The sequence below is a fragment of the Aythya marila genome (genome assembly GCF_965140915.1).
Source record: "Aythya marila genome assembly, chromosome: 14".
NCBI lineage: Eukaryota > Metazoa > Chordata > Aves > Anseriformes > Anatidae > Aythya > Aythya marila.
In genome coordinates, this window is record NC_139055.1 from 13,290,720 (window position 1) to 13,307,677 (window position 16,958).

The following is a 16,958-nucleotide window of genomic DNA, read 5'->3' on the forward strand; positions in this document are numbered from 1 at the left end:
TTTAATTACTGCACCACTGAAATTTGCTCAGAGCAGGTCTGGGTGATGTGACAAAGAATGAACTGGGGAATACCAGAGGTCAGATATCTTAGAAAACAATTCCCAGAGGAGGTGAATTCTTTCTGGCTCACATACAAACAAGAATATATCATTTTTTTTTACAAATTGACTCTTGAAAAGGTTTTTACTGGTGAAGTGGCTTCAGGAATTAAATACTCTTATCTGTCTTCTTTCTGGAAGACCAGTCAGTGCTTGTAAGAACAATTAGAACAGACAAATCAAAATATTTGCAAGCAAAGAAGTCATCAGTCATCTGACATCTTGTACTAAAGGCAGCCACCTGTTGCAAAGAAGGGACCTTTTATTTGGTTTTCAATTGACCATACTTGGAAAACACAAACTAAAACCAAACAAACAAACCAACCCAATTATCCAGGCTAACCTTTAGTCCACAGAAGGTAGGGGATGGAGACGAGCAGAGCAGCTGTCCCACTTGGGACACGATCGTTTAACCCACTGCGGTATCTGATCACCAGATATCTTACTGTTAGTGGACTGCGCAGAGCACAGAGACTCTACCTAAGCAATAAATACAACCTGTCATCCTTAATATTAAAGTTTTATATAGTGCAGCTCCATGTGAGGACACTACAGGAAGAATTCAGGGGAATCTGCAGCAGCTCCCCACTGCCAGCTAGGTGCCCGTGCCTGCATGCAGCCTGACTGCACCCTTGGGTGGGTGCCCTCTGTGCTTCAGTCCTGGACATGGCATCACAGATATTAATAATGCAAAGCCTCACACTACCAGGAAGTACGAAGAGATAGAAGGTATAAAATGAATGAGTGTTCCTTTACCTTGGAAAGCCTGTCTGACATCAGTAAGTGACTAAGGATTGACTGCAACCCACTGCTGTGGGGCAGCAGCAGACGTGCTTGCAGCAATGTGCTTTGTATCAACCAATTTGGAACAGAATCAGCAAAGAAATGCTTCCCTTTGCCATCAAATCAAATACAGCAAGGAGTGAAAAGGGCTGGAATGAGGTTCTCCATGGGATCTCAACGGCCAAACCCTTTTCAAAAAATTACCAGTGAATACTGCAAAAAGCTCTCTTTGCAGCCACGTCTGGAATGCAGCAGGCTGTACAGGAAAACAAGTGGAGCCTCTGGAATTTGATGCTATGTGAATTTCTTCAGGAGCTTTAGACCTTGGCTGTTTGGGATTTATCTGTTGGACACTCAGGTGTCTGGTCTCACCTCCTTACTCAGCACTGCTGGTCCCCTGGGGAGGAAGAGGAGGAATGCAGGAGCCCATGCCCCAGCCCTGTGCCATGCCTGCACCCCGGGCAAGCAGACACAACGGGACCCAGAAGTGATGCAAAGCCCCCCTGGTCCCAGGCACTGCCCAGGACACAGGTACTTGGAGGGAAACAACACTTCTGCAGGCACAGTTCTCTCTGGGACCCATCAAAGCCATGCTGGCAGGGACACTGTGGCAGCCAGCCCAGCCCCTGCCCTACAGCAGGATTAGCTGTCCCTTTTATTTAAGTTCACTTTGCAAAATAATCTCGGCAAAGCAGAAAGCACAACCCCCTGCCTGTGTATGCTGGGAAAGTGCCTGGCTTTCTCTGAATGCCATCAAATTAGCAGGCTGACAATAAACTACAAAAATCTGGACCCATCCGTGCTGATGGGCTGAGACAGCCTCCCTCCTCCATGCCTGCTCTGACTCACAGCATCTGCAGCACAGTTCAAGCAACAGCCAGGCTCGGTTCAAAGGAGGCAACCTGCTCTTTAGCCCGTACCATGGGCTGTTCTCTCTCCATTAATGAACATTGCAAAGCAATCACATGGAGAAGTCCTGCTGTTAGTAAATAGCATGGGCATCTGGTAAAGACCTAGATGCCTTCAAATAGAAAGCCGAACAGCACTGGGAAGGATTCTTTCCTCATTTTGTTTTCCTTGCTTCATCTGTTCTTTATGCTGTGCTTAAACTGAAACAATTTTTCAGCCAAAGGTTGTTTTACTGTCCCATTCGCTGCCTTGGTTCCAGGGAGAGGTGTCAGCAAGTCACACATTTATATTCCTCTCCACTGCTTGTGAGCTCAGTCATCAAAGGAAATGCATAATGCAGGAAGACTGATGACTTGAAATGGGCCTCATGAATCCATCTTGATTAACTGGTCCAGGAAGGATCTGCCTGGGAAAGAAAGTCCCCAGCAATGAGCTACCTCCTTATTTATACCCTGAGCATCACTAGGAGCCAAGTCACCGAGCAGGCAGTGCAGACTGCTGTCAGGTGGCAGAGGGAAACCTCCCTCCTGTGTGCACGACCCTCAAGCCTGCCAGCTCTGCTTATTTCCCTTCACGTCCCACCTCTCCCTCTCGTTTCACTGCAGCAGCATCCTAAACCTCTGCCACCTCTTCCCACACAGAGAACGCCAGTGCCATTGCTCTTGATGAGGATATAAGGTCACACGTCAGATGGATGGGACACCAGCCTGCTCAGCCCCTGGGAATGTGGTAGGTAGCAGCAGTCTTCTCTTCCCTGCTTATTTGCAACAAGCCATGAGAGAGCACTTCTCCTCCATACCCACTTTGTCCTGACACCAACAGGCAGCTCCCTTCCCAACGCTCTCTGAATTTCAGAGTATTGGTACTAATTGATTTTCCACTCCACGGTGCCTCCTGCAGTGCAGTGGGGCTGTTGAAGCTGTGGTGAGGGGCATTGAGGGCTGAGCTGGGGGCATTCAGCAGCTGGTTCTTGCACATCTCCCATAGCCCCACACAGCCCAGCTTAAAGTCTCCGTGCTGCTGTTGCAAGTTTTGGCTGTTTCCGACAGAAGGGACACTGGAGAGTCTAAGGACTGCTAAATTGCTGAAAAACACTGTTATTTGCTTTCTTCCCTTTGCATCTTCTGCGCCCTCCAGGTCCTCTGAAACAGCAATGTTCATCTCCAAATAGGAGACGGAAAATGTCCCTCTCTTGTGAATTGTCTGGAGAAGGCTTGATGGCTGAACCTAAACCAGCCCCATCACCCCAGGTACAAGTGTGCTCAAGTTTTCTCAGTCCCTTTCCATCTGGGATGAAGAGACTGGAGACTATTTTTCCTCCTTTATTTTATGAAGTTGAATCCTACACTGATATATCCCTTTTTAAGCAAGAAGTGTTTAAGCAATTCACCCAAGCTCACCTACAAACCCATGGGAGCATCAGGGAACTGGCCCAGCTCTGATTAGATGCGCTCCCTGTATGGTCCACAATGCCAGACTGTCTCCCTCTACCAGATTTTGTGATTACAAGAAACATTGCAAAAACAAAACAATTGCTTCTGAATGGCTGTGTGTCCACGGAGTGAATGCAAAGTGGCTCCTGTCATTCCAAGGTATGCCAGCATCCTTCTGCAGGGAGCAGGAAGCTGAGTATTTCCAGACGGAGCATCTGTAATAAACTAAATTATCTTCAAGCTTGACTTCTCCAGCAAAGCATCATTCCTCGCTCCCATCACTTTGTATTAATACGGGGGGGTATGTCAAAAAAGGGCCCATCTGCTCCAGTCTCAGTCCAGCATGCCTTCCAACAGGAGAGGCCTTCTTCTCTTCTGCAGAATTATTAATATGTCAGATCTTATTGTGGCAGCAAAACATGTGAGTTCTCACTGTAACACAGAGGTAAGCGAAGGAGGAAAAAGAACAACAGGAGGCTGGGGAACAGTCAGACAAGGTTCCTGGTTCCTGTCCTGCAGCTGGATGAGTCTGTCTTTCCTGGTCTATCAGCACAAAGCAAACCAGGTGAGGATTCAAACTTCAGGGACACAGGGCTGGAGATGACCAGCAACATTTTTTTTTGCATAGTACTGCAGGCACAGGGTTTTCTGTGTGTCATTATTATTTGCATCATCTCTATCCGACTGCTGCAACGCATTCTGAATATAAGTGACTCTACAGACCTTGTTGGAGAGCTCAGCACAGGCAGAGGGGCAGACACTTTAGGCAGATGTGTGTGCTTCAGGGAGCTTTCAGAGCAGCAACTGATTTAAAGGTTTGGGAAACATGCCGTGTAGTGACAGATGCCAGGACTTCAATCAAAGATATGATAAAGGGGTGACCTGATCACAGTTTACAAGGACCAAAACTTCAGTAATTGAGTATCTAGTCTAGCAAACAAGCATAAATCTGATGGAGGAACCTGAGGCTTGGCAAGTTCAGACTAGAAATAAGCAGTGATGAAGTCACTATGAGGAAGCTGTTATGGATTTACACGTCACCCCTTGCCAATTGAGCTGGGGTAATGGATTAGGAAATGGGAGAGGAAACCTGTTAGTTTAACACCCTTTTGTTGTGATTTAAGCAAACACATATTTTCTTCCAAAGGCTGTGATTTAATATTTACTTACATGATGCTCAGTGATTTTTTTAAGCCACTGTAAGTCACACATGCATTTGAGCCCTCATTAGCTACTGCAAAAAAGTCCTTCCAAAGGCTGCAGCTCAAATTCTCCTCTGTGGGCAATATTTATATCAAAACGAGATGATTTTCTTTTACATGAGACACTCTAATTCAAACAAAAATTAATTCAGGGCACTCTTGTGCCTTTTACTATCAATAATTCAGATGAGATAATGTTACAAGAGTTCCTTGTACTTGATAATCTTCAAATTGGGACAGAAAAGCTGTTTGGAAGTGAAATGCAGGCCTCAGAAATTCCACTGGTACATTTTATTGTCCTTCTCTGCCTGGAAAGCCAAGTTTTCTCATGAGCCCACATGCACCAAACTCTCAGATTGGAAAGGTCTAACTGGCATAATTTTAGAAACCCCAAAATAACTTAGGACATCTCTTTCCAACATGAGAATAGCAGTTTTGCCAGATCAGGCATCCTGAGATCCTACCAGGCCAAGAAGCCAGTGCTGTACACATCCTTCCAGAAACTCCCACGAAGCAGTTTCAGACCAGTTACTGACGCAGCCCTGACTACTGCTGACCTCACTTGTCCCTTCTGCCAGCAGGACGTCAGGGGGCAGGAGAACATGTTAATACCTGAAGGTGATTCAAATAACCACGGCAGCCCTCAAGCAGATGAGTGGCTGAAAATCACAACATTTTAGCTACAGGCAAGCTGAATCAGGGGCTCGGTGCAGGCAACAGTCATCAACACCGGCCGGTGCCACCAGTGCATCTTTGTGCTCCGCATCATGGGCACAGCAGACCCTCCCCACATAGCTGCAGCACACATTGCAGGTTACGCACATGCTGCATGCCTTATTTTCAGGAGAAAAACAAACAAACAAATAAATAAATATCAAAGGGGTGCATTTAAACCACAGGGGAACTGAACCAAACCAGCAGATTTTGCCTGACTCCTGCTGAAGCCTCTCTGCTCTCAAAGCTGCTGTGCTGGTAACCTCCGAAACCATTACAGTTGCTTGCAAAGTGGAACTCTGTCCATGGCCTAACTCAGCACTCACGCATGCTGATGTAAAATGGCATAGGAAAAAATGCTTACTTAACTAATCGAATCTGTTTTTATCTTTATGTTTCCTCACTACCCCTAGCATCAGCAATCTCAGACACTTATCTATTCAACTTCAAACAAGAGCATTTGCTAAAAGAAGAACCTGGACTAATGCATCAAGAAAAAAAAAAAAAAAAAAGGCTGAAACACCGTGTGTGGCAGCTGTCCTTAATATTTTTCTTTTAAAGACAGGTCACAAGAATGTCACTTATTTTAAGACAAAAATTTTCCTCTCTCTCTCTCTGCCCAAGAGAGCTGAAGTTCTCCCACTACTGACAGTAGTCAACCTACATCCCTGGTGTAGGAAAAACAGATACACGAAGCCAAGGTTATGGGGAACAAGTCTGTAACATCAAAAGAAAGAAATCCCAGAAGTTTCTAAGCTTGCTCCTCTGATACTATTGACTTTATATTTTTTTTTCTTTGTGGCTGCTAGACGATGCTCTCAAAAGCTGAAAACAAAGCTTAGAAAAATAAGACACACAAAAACAAACACTTTTTAAAGTTGCCAAACCTCTTTGAATTCTAAAAAGAAAAAAGAAAAGTACAGAGAGAGTGAGAGATGAATGCAACTGCCCTGTGCTGGCATACCTGACAAATAACCAGGCTGGCAACCAGTAAAAGCTAACTGAGGTAACTCTAATGGGTACTGGGTGAGATTCTGCTTTTCATGACTTTGCAAAAGCCACAGACAGTGGCAGATTTGCCCCAAGGAGAGGCAGAAATGCTCACATGAACACTTGTCCTGGTGATGATGCTGGAGACAAACCTTCCTGGGATGGGCAAGGCTGAGCACACAAGAATGGTTGTGTCGTTAACAGGCAGAGCAGATTCAGAGAAGGATGTTTGTCCATGGCCTAAGGTGCAGAATGGTTTCATTTTGTTTGTGAACACAGAGATATTATTGTCTCACCTTGGCAACAGCAATTTCACTAAAAAAAAAAAAAAGAAAGCTGTTCCTGCTAGGAAATACTAGCTTTCATTTGCTGCTACTTGTCAAATTCTGCTTGGTGCTTTACTGCAGCTTGCCCGACAGCAACCGCTGGGCAAACAAGCAGTGATTAATGCAAGCCAGTTCCTCTTTGTTCATGAATTGTCCGTGACCAGACAGAGAATTCCTCTGTCTTCAGATGTTCCATGGATGATTTTTGCAGGCTTTATTCAGCTTGTGCATTTCCTTACAACCTCCCTTGCTTTGCACTCCTGATGCAGCACCAGTTTGGAGCTAACTGGACAGCAGCACGCTGCTTCTGACTCTGGTTGAGTATAGCTCTGAACAAAAATATCGCCAAAAATAAGATTTCTGGGAGGAGGATATCCATAAACACTTCCCAACATTTGCTTCAAGTGTGTCATTTCCATTATTTTTTTCCCATGGGGAAGGTCTCAGGAAATGTAGCAAAAAGACAGGTATTGAAAATCCATCCATTTGCTCTGGCTGGTGCAGGTAGACTGGTGACCACGAACCATGAGGGTTCATTTGACTTGCACATGGCAGAGCCTGTCCTACCCAGGGCTAAGAGCCTTATATCTGTATGGGATGAGAATCCTAAAACCAGGACTCCATCAATCAGCACAGAGGACAAGAAATAACTGATTTGGAAATGTTCAGGCATTTACAGTTCTTAACTCTTAATTTATTTTCTTTAGACCCAGCCCTCCAGTCTGAGCCACTTCCCCAAAACCATGCTGTCCTCTATGTGTGCGTGTATGCACATGTGGGAACGTGTGTGTGTGTGTGGGCAATGCACGCCCCGTCCTCCAAGGACTTGGCTACAGAGGAAAATATGGGGTGTTTAAGGTCTATCCACTATATGTATGAGTCAGTGTGAATAAATTACTGCATGCTACACCCTCCGAAGGCTCTAATCCAGCAATGAGATGTCCTTAGAAGAGGGGTAAAAACTATCATAATCTCTTGGATTTCAGCAATCACACTGGTTTAACCCTCCCAGATGCTGATGTCCCACATTCTGCCAGTCCCATATAACATCCCTCGCCATCTCTGTATGGCAGGCTTGCTGTCCTGCCTTACCACCACAGCTGTCTCAGGAACACAAAATCATCACAGCCTTTTTGCCAACCTCCTTGCAGAACTAAGCTCTCATGTGGGTGCAGCACATCACAGGCACTGATTTAGCTTTTGGTGTCTGAACCTGCCCATGTGCATGGCAAAACCTCAAAGCTTGTTCTGTCCTTGAAAGGGCTTTCTTAATCTTCAAGAGTGTTACTCCTTTTTTTATTTTTTCTTTTTTCCCCTTCCCCCCCCCCCCCCCCATCATTTTCCCAAGTTATTTGATTACCCTTCCTCTTTCTTCTCTCTCTCTCTCTCTTTTCTTTTTTTTTTTTTAAACTTTCTATCTCAGGAGTTTGGCTCTTGTACATTGCTGCTTTAAGGAACAGGAAAAAAAAACAAACAGTTTTTATTCCCTTCACCCTTCCTCTTCTCCCTGCAAAATCAAAGCTGCTTGAAAAGCATAGCAAACAACAGTGGTTTCTGGCGGTCACGTCAGTCCCTGTGGGTCCTGGGCACCCAAAGCAGCCCCCACTGAGCCATGTCTGGGAGGCATAGTATCCCTGTGGAGGGGCTCAAGAGATGAAAAGCCTTTTGCTCTGAGTTAATTATTTATAATTCATGTTGGCTGAGTATGCAGCCCTCTTCTAGACATCTCTGTCCTCTCAGCATTTGTGCAAAGGCTAAGAAAACAAATTAAAGATGAGAAAAGTCTGCTTTCTCAGGCTGAAAGTGGGAGAGAGCAGTATCATAAGACAGAGGGAAATGTCCTTCACAACTCCATCACCTGAGTATCAGACCACCTCATGCCTTTAACGTATTTATCCCTGTGAAACCATGCAAAGAGCAGAGCTGACATCATTCTCATTTAGCCTTCTGCATGGGTATGCATAAAAGCACACAGATGCGCGCACTGCAGCTACTTCAGGTAGCTTCCCTGCTTAACTTTAATGAAGGGACTTTCATAAGCATCTGAGGACTAGGACCTGGGTTACAGCAAATAATATATAAATATATTTTTTTTAAATGAGCAACTGGAGTTATTGGCTGCTCTGCAGTTTGCATGTCTCCCCTGCACAATGTAACATTTTTAACTTTGTAATTACATGGTAGGCACCCAGTGCAGAAATGCAGGGTCAGTAGCAGGGCATTGCGGGGTAATTATGTGGCCATTTTTGTCTTGTAAATTACAGAGTTATCTTGGGACTGAGAGAAGGAGAACAGCAGCAACTGCTTGACTAATTGCTAGTTTAAAGTTTAATTACCCTGGCCCTGACGTGCTGCCTCACAGATGCAGCTGTGGGAGGGAAGAAAGCTCCAGATCCTACATGGACACCACACCACATCCCCACAGACATGGCACAGGCTGGCACCAAGCCTGTGGGACAGAAGACCCCCCAGATCTCAGACTCTGCACATCAGGAGTCCTTGGGAGAGCGGGTCAGTCCCTGAGTGCCAACACCAGCCCATGCTGTGCTGCCCTCCCTGATGGGCAGACACCTCTGGGGAGGAGAGGGCAGGAGCTGTGTGATGGAAATCCTTCATCTGCTCCATGGACAATGGCTATTCCTCTCTCTCATCTCTTCCCAAACCTCCCTAAGCAGAGAAAATTTTTAACCACCCAGGAGAGGACAGCATATTGCTCCATAAAGACGGCTCTGCTGCTGCTGCACAGCTCTGTCCTCAGGCAATGCCTCCCTGCAGTAAAAGAACAACCCTTTCCTTAAAGAAAACCTTAAATCCAATGGTTCCCTTAGAGCCATGACAGTCAGATTTGATTTAGCACCAAGCTGCAGAATAGTTACAACTGGAAGGTCAGAGGGATCTTGGTGCATCAGCATTAACAAGTCTGCCCTTTGTGGGGCTCTCAGGTTGGCTGTGAAACACTGAGATGAAGCTGAAAGCAGCTGGGAAATGCAAGTTGTTACCAACAGTCAACAACTCCTTGGTGGCCCAACTGAAAGGAGCTGGGAGAGCAATGCCAGGAGCTCAGGTGCCCATGACATGCAAAAAAAAAAAAAAAATCATTATCCCAACAGGCGTTAATTGACAGTTGGTTTAATTGGCTTTGAAAAGATACAGATTGAATCTGCAGGCAAAAAGTCCCAGCAACATTGGAGATACCCTGGAGATATTCTTGCTGGCTCAAGACAGAAAGCAGCACAAGGAGAATACTGCAAAGGACTTTGGTATTTTTTTTTTTAATCCACTAAAACATGGTTTAAGAAGACTTCAATCTCAGTAACTGTAAATATAGTGCTTTGCAAAGTATGAGATACCAATGAAAACACTGAGAATGGAAAGAAAAATAAGCAATACTCAACTCACCAGATTTGCCAAGATGTAGTGGTATCCATTCCCATTTTTTTCAAGCTTGATGATCTGCAAGATGAAAATCAAGGATATTTAGCAAAGACCAGGTAAGGAAGTAGACCTTCATTTATTTGCCCTTCCTACCCATTTTTTTCCCAATGAGACTGTTCAGATGTGGAGAGGAAGACATAGTAAAATAAAAATTCAGAGTCTTTTTAGAGGAAGGACAGTGCTTTTACACTTTCAAGAAGCAAGCCTGAAAATAGACCAGAGAAGATTCCCAAGCAGATTCTATAGGCATAGAGAGTAAATTACCTGAACCAACCTGTTTCTTTTGGGCTCAGGAAAGAAAAAAAAAAAAAAAAGGAAATAAAGAAAGAAGACTGCTATTTTATTTATTTTTTTAAACAGACAATAAAGAAAGAAAGTAGAGAGCTGGACTCCATTTGTCCTGTGACCACAACTGAAACATGGAGCAAGACTAGAGAGCCATTCTGTACATTCCCTTGTCACGAGTCCCAGCCACAGCCACTTACCTGCAGGTTTCAGCTATAGGGCAGCTTTTTTCCTTTAGTGCATTGGGGTAGCTTCAAACCATATCTCCAGAACAAAGCTGCCTGAGCAAGTTACTCAACAGAGGATTCTCCCTGCACATTCATTGAGATTATTTATAACTTCATATTCATGGCGTCGCAATACATGCTCTTTGCCACGCTCTGTTCTCCCTGATGCCTGTACAGTCAGATCTATGTTCTCTTTTATCAATACAACTGCTTACAGATCTGTAGTGTTTGAAAGTTCCTATGTTAGCTTGGTAGCTGGGAAAGTTTCCCTTGTCTAGATAGAAAGGCAACACCTATATAGGGTTGCCTATGATTATGGGGGAGAGGGTCACAGATCAGATGGTCCCTGATGGTTTTCTTCTTCCTTGATTCAAACAATATAGAAAGAATACAGTGAAAATCACATTCTGCTTGCTGGCTCTAGGTTTCCACTGAAATTTCTCTCTACTGATTTCCAGCAGTACTCTTAAATTCTTACCAGTTTACTTAGAGCTGTGTATCATCTGCACTTGAACCAATCCACATATAAAAAGAAAACACTGAAAAAAGCACATAAAAAAAAAAAAAGAATTGTCAGTTTCTCAGGGAATTGCACTGTTTCCATAAGGTTTCCTTGCCAGCAGCACTACCCCTTTATTTCCATTGTTGTGTGAATTGTTTCTGAATTACTGCCTGCATTGCTAATGCTCAGGCAAAGTCTGCAGGAATGGCAGCGAGGCCAGAAAGATCCTCATAGCAGAACAATGACAAAGAGACTGCCGTGCTGGATTTGACCAGAGATGGGTCTACCCGGGATTTCTCTCACACCCTAGGCTGGTAGCAGGTGTTTGGGAAGCATCAAAGACCAGGGCACGCATGCACAGACTGATCCTTCCCATGGGACTGCACTCCCAGATTATCATGAGCAACCATTTAGGGATTTCCAAATGGATTATAAATGAGCTGACACTCACTCTGTGCAACTGGTTCATCTGCCTTAGCCTTTCTCTGATGAAGTGCTCTTGTAGGCACATTAAAACTCATCTGGTTCCCAGCATTAATGTAGGGGTTGCAATTAACTTCACTGAAGGCTTCATTTAGTAGCAGTATCTTACACAACTAATCTCGGCTCCACCAGCTTCACTGTCCTGTGGTTCTCCCCACAGGCTCCCGCAGAATGGCTACTGCAGAGGAGTCTGGAGCACTCAGAAAAAAACTCTGTATACCAAAGACAGGTATTCTTATTGTTGGTAATTTTCCATCTGAGTATCTTCTAGTGCCAGATCTGAGAAGCAAAACCAGACTCAACTTGTCCCCTTCCATTCATCAACTGCAACTGACTTGCAGCAAGTCCCAGAACTTGTGGGAGGAAGGAGCATCTCTGGGGCACAGCAATGCCTAAGAATTACGATCCAATTCTCCATTTCTCCAGTGTCAACAATAGATGGCATTGGCTCCTTCTGCCCAAACTCCCTCTTTGTTATTTTATTAGGTGTCAGAGTCGATGAACCGGAGAGGGCTGCCGACCAGCTTCCCCTGAGCTGTTAATCTTGCAGCCCATCCACCTGAATTATGAGGCTTGCTTCCTGTGTTTTACACAGTTATTTGTGATCTTAATTTATTTTAAAATGCTTGCTCAGTCCTAATGTGTCCGGATGGCAGTAGCAAGCTGAGGTTATAATAGCATTTATCACTTAGGCTGGACGTAGTGAGAGGCTGTGCTGGGCTGCATGCTGATAGCTCGCTTGGGCCACCTAGGTTTCATTACCCACTTCTTAATGGGCCAGTTTGACATCTATTAGAGAGAAATCCTCTCAGAGTGAAACAGTAGCAAAGGAGAAATTCCAGTTATTCATTTTAATGAGAGACAAGGAAGAAACAATATAGTGCTTTGATGTAATGCAACCCACCGCTTATTTATCCCATTAAGGCTACACAGCGCAGCCCCACGGATATCCTGCCCTGAACCGAAGCCTGGCTCATAAATGACAGTTACCTTGGTAAAGATAAATCATGCCCTTGAGACATGACAGAGGAGAAAGAAATCGGGTCATTTTCCATGTATCATTAACACTTTGAGTGCTGGCACCTTCATCAGCTAAGGTCTCTGGAGCAGGAGGACCACCACGCTGGAGTCAGTGGGGGTTATCTGTGTTACATGCAGGTGGTATGCAGAAGAAACTAAACATGTGTGCAAGCACTGCTGTGTATGCATGAGTGACTGCTGCTTAACAGCCATCCCCAGCTCTTCTGTTCACTGGGGAGCACAAATCCACAGCCACCAGAAGACAGAGGCAGGCTTGTCAGGGAAAAAGATAAATGCATTAAAATGTCCCTGAGAGGCTGAGGCAGCTCTTTGAACACCTCAGACACTCAAAGAGACAGGACAAACAAAACAGTGACATCCATGCAGAGGCTGCTGGTGTGGGGAGCTGAGAGACAGCTGACAGCCTGAGTTTAAGTCCCAGCTGAATTTCTTGTGATAATGAGCCGAACACTATCTTTGCCCCTCTCTGGTCATCCCCATGTTGCAAGAGACCTGGCATCCTCTGCTTACACTGGGATGACTGCCTCTGCTCCAGAAATCCCTCTGGACTCAGAACAAGAAGTCAAACAAGGATAGGAATGAATTGCAGAGGTCAGAAAAATCTTTACAGCCCTATCCCTAACAGAAGGGTTACCCCTGGGCACAGAGATCAGTTGGAATTGTTATTTTATGCAGGAACACACAGCATCATCTCTTATTTCCCTGGAAACAGGTGAACAGCAGGACCAATTTATTTATTTATTTATTTATTTATTTATTTTTGAGAAAGGGTCATGCAAATAACTTTAGTTGGATGTAAATTTAACTCTTGCTTCTGCTATGTGAAGAAGTTTGAAATAGAGACTTCTTTTCCTGTTCATATTAGGCAAACTAGATAACCCCTGACTATGGAACTTTGCTTTCTATTAGACAAACCAGATTTGAAAAGGCAACATTATTAACCCTAGAAATCTGATATACCTTATACGAAAGCTTGCAAGAAAGGCAAATTCACTACCAGGTCCTGTCAAAGATTTTGTTCAACTACAGCTGCTGCATAGTCAGAGAGAAGACTTGAAGGCTTTACCCTCCAGAACAATCTGGTGTCTCTTTCATGTGTGACCTATACTTTGAGGTTAAAACCTGCTGCCTCCTTTGTTATGATTTATAGCAGAGTAGCACCCAGAGACATCCAACAAGGATGGATCGTGCTCGTCACCGAGCCGTGCGGCTGATGAAATGGCAGTCCTTGCCCCAGACAGCAAGCAGCTGAAGTGTGAGACGGGAGGTGACAGGTAGCTTAGACAAAATGATGTGTGAAGCACGAGATAAGTGAGCTGGTTATAAGAAGTATGACAGTGGGAGGTACCGTGCAATGGCTGCTTGGCACTGCTGAGCCCTTTCTAAACCATGTGGGATGGGATTTGCAGCTTGAGAAGACGTTGGCTGTATGTGTGAGAGGGCAAGATGTGGCTGGAGTTGAAGAGGGGACTCAAAACCCTGCAAGAATAGGCCTGCCGTGAGCTTGCATTGGTCTCCTGTCCGCACAAGTCCATATTCAGGACTCAGGGAAAGCACTAAGAGAGGCATGGAGGGAAGGAAAGGGAAAAAAAAAAAAAAAAAAAAAAAAGGGTCTACAATACCGAGTGATTTATCTAGATTGACAAGGCTGGGCATGCAACCAGGGATGCTGAGTCCTCTGTTGCATACCTATCTGCCTCATGGCAGTATCACACTGTCGGCCTTGAGCTGACAAAACAGCCAGGAGATGGATGAGAATGAACCAGTTTCTCTTGCTTGAAGTCTTTATGGGAGCTGGGAACATCTGATCCTGCTGCAGGCTGGATGCCCTGGGACAGTGTTGGGCTCCAGCCTCATTTGCAGGCAGTGCTCCTAAGGACACTACATGTGCCATAAAGCTTCTCCATCTCTTTCCTGCTGGCACTGGTTGTGAGAATTTGGTGCTGCACATGGAGTCTGCAGGACTAGGAGTCTGGCAGTGCCAATTCACACTTCCACTCCAATTTACAGGGGGTGGGAAAACCTGAGAAAACTCAGCAGAATAAGAAAGTGCCATGTCTTGTGCGCACTGCTTGGAGGAATTAGCACAAAGCAAACTTGTTGGGGAGTAAGGGGAGTTGAAGTACTCAGAAGAGGAGTCAGACAAGTAAGGAACATGAAGCAGCAAAGCTCACTCAGCATGAATACACAGGAGCTGCTAGTACTTATATGACTTTACACTTTCCAAAATAACACAAAGGAAAAATACCTCCAATGCTCACACAGACGCATAATGAGCTGCAATGAGACATGGATCAGAAAAGAATGGGGAAGAAAAACTTCTGCAGTGCATGCAGCCCCCTCCCAGCAGATCTACAGTGACACAACCTTGCTGAGGATGATGTTCAGCCGCTCAGATTCACAGTCCACCACCACCAGCCTTTCCTTCTTCTTCTCCAGCTCCTGGAAGAGCATGCGGTAGCCCTCTTCTGTTGTCGTCAGGATGTTGACAGCTGTCACCTGCCAGTTCTTCTCGGCTGCAGTGTCCAGCACTTTCTGTAGGACTGACAATCCTGTGACGGGAAGAGAGGGAGAAGAGGACAATAGAGGGAAAACCAAGGTGTAGTTTTACAATGCCATTTTTCCATCCTTCTGATAGCTTGCACAGCTGTCCCATGCTGGGCTGGATATAGCACTACAAGCGCACAGTAGAACTCGAACGAGTAGATAATAGTCTAGCATTTTGCCCACACACAGCTGGCCTAGAATTAATGGCTTCTGCCTTTTCTGTCCTAGCACAGGAAAATAGGATGATTCCAGGCCTAGTTTTCTTTTGTAATTGACAGATCAGTCTCGTGGATCAGGCCTCACTGTGGGATTCAGATAAGAGTTTTAATCCCTGTCTTCTTGTCTGTCACTATCCAAATCACATCATTTCTCTGGGCCATAGCTCCTTTCTCATTTTTTGATCTATTTAGGCTCTATGTTCCTAGGGTTAGGGTTAGAGACTTCCTTAACAATCACAGTACACAATCATATTCAGCATCCCTGTCTCTCCTTGAAACACTGCATTGGAAGACTTCATTATTTTTTAAAGGATCTTGCCTAAATTACATGCACAGCTTTCCAGAAGAGATACAGATAGCACTGTTTTGCATTCTGCTAGACCACCCCGCCTACTGCTGTTCTGTTGGGATACACAGCATGTCCATCCCTTGAGACAACAGAAAGCTGGGTGAGATGCTTTTACATCATATACTTGTCTCTTAACGTCATCCTGGGCTAACGATAACTTCCAGGACATAGCTGTGAATGACCTTACCTCTGTACTGTCCTTCACAAAGCTGCTTTGCTCTCAGCCTCCAAGCTTTAGAGGCATCTGAGAGCTGGGGAAACTGAATCACAAAGCAATGACTCACTAGCCTCGTTCATGGTTTCAAAAGTTAGCCCATATCTTCATAGAACTCAAGAAAGGCTTTTGTTATTTTAAGCAGACAACTAACACTAACTAGAGAACCTGGAGTTTTCCAAACTACCACTGCAAACATACACATATATCATCATGGGGTGGGGGCTCAGGTGAGACCTTAGCAGCTGTCCACATTCATAAGTTCAGGACTCAGTGGTCTTGAGTTGAACAGACATGAAAATAGGATGTATTAAATATAAACAATTTCCCCATGTGAAACCCAAGCCTCTTATATATGAAATATTTCCATTGTGTTACTGGGTTCTGGTCTGACTCTATGAACCCAGAGGTACTGGATCTGATTATTTTTTTTTCTATATATCAATGTCCCACCCTCACAACAGTCAGTAATGGATATTTAGAAAAAGAATAAAAAACAGGAAAGGTATAGGTTTACCCTGCCTTTAGGTAGCCTCTCAATCTCCAGCAACCTATAGTAGGGCATCTTCTTGAGCCACAGACTCTATCTACAGCACTACATGTAATTGCACAGTAATTCTCCTGGGGTGCTTGTGACTTACCCCGATCAGCGTCATAAATGTACACAAACTTCTGCCAGCTGTAGTGTTCGATGACACTGATGAGGGCATCCTGGAGCTCTGGGCGAAGCTGGAGAACAAACTGGTTGGACGTTTCGACGGGGAAGCTGGGCGTTATGAAGCAGACGTGGAGAGCCCCGCAGAAAGATGTGAGCATGTTGACAGTCCTCCTCTCATAAAAACCAAAGATGGCGTAGACGCCCTTGGAGAACTGTGAGCAAACTGGAGGAGCAGAGAGAAATGTCATGAGAGCAGAAGGACAAGAAGGTTCATCAGGAATACCATCAAAATAAACCTTTTCCCTGAGATAAGCTGCAACCTGTCAGGACTAAATCACATTCCTTGAGCCCTGTGGGTTGGTGAATGAAACCTGTGCCACATGAAGATCAGGGCTTGTGGCCATGGGATGCTCTGCCCTTGAACTCCACAGACCTGCTTTATCTCTGATAGGCAGAAAGGATTTGGGATTTGGAATACAGTGTCCCCAGGCCTCTGCTGAAGACTTTTCCAATTCAGGGAAAACGTGTATTATCTGAACAAGG

At 44.9% G+C, this 16,958-nt stretch overlaps 1 protein-coding gene across 3 annotated transcripts in view; it reads right to left on the reverse strand.

The window, feature by feature from the left end:
* The window catches only part of GRIA1 (glutamate ionotropic receptor AMPA type subunit 1), a gene marked incomplete at both ends in the record, with an annotated part of 120,543 nt that overhangs the window by 46,815 nt on the left and 56,770 nt on the right, over positions 1-16,958 (reverse strand). For all 3 annotated transcript variants that reach the window (XM_082771452.1, XM_082771450.1, XM_082771451.1), the window contains 3 exons: positions 9,856-9,909; positions 14,797-14,981; positions 16,399-16,638. In XM_082771452.1, the coding sequence (XP_082627578.1) occupies positions 9,856-9,909; positions 14,797-14,981; positions 16,399-16,638 (479 nt within the window). The remainder of the gene's footprint in view (positions 1-9,855; positions 9,910-14,796; positions 14,982-16,398; positions 16,639-16,958) is intronic.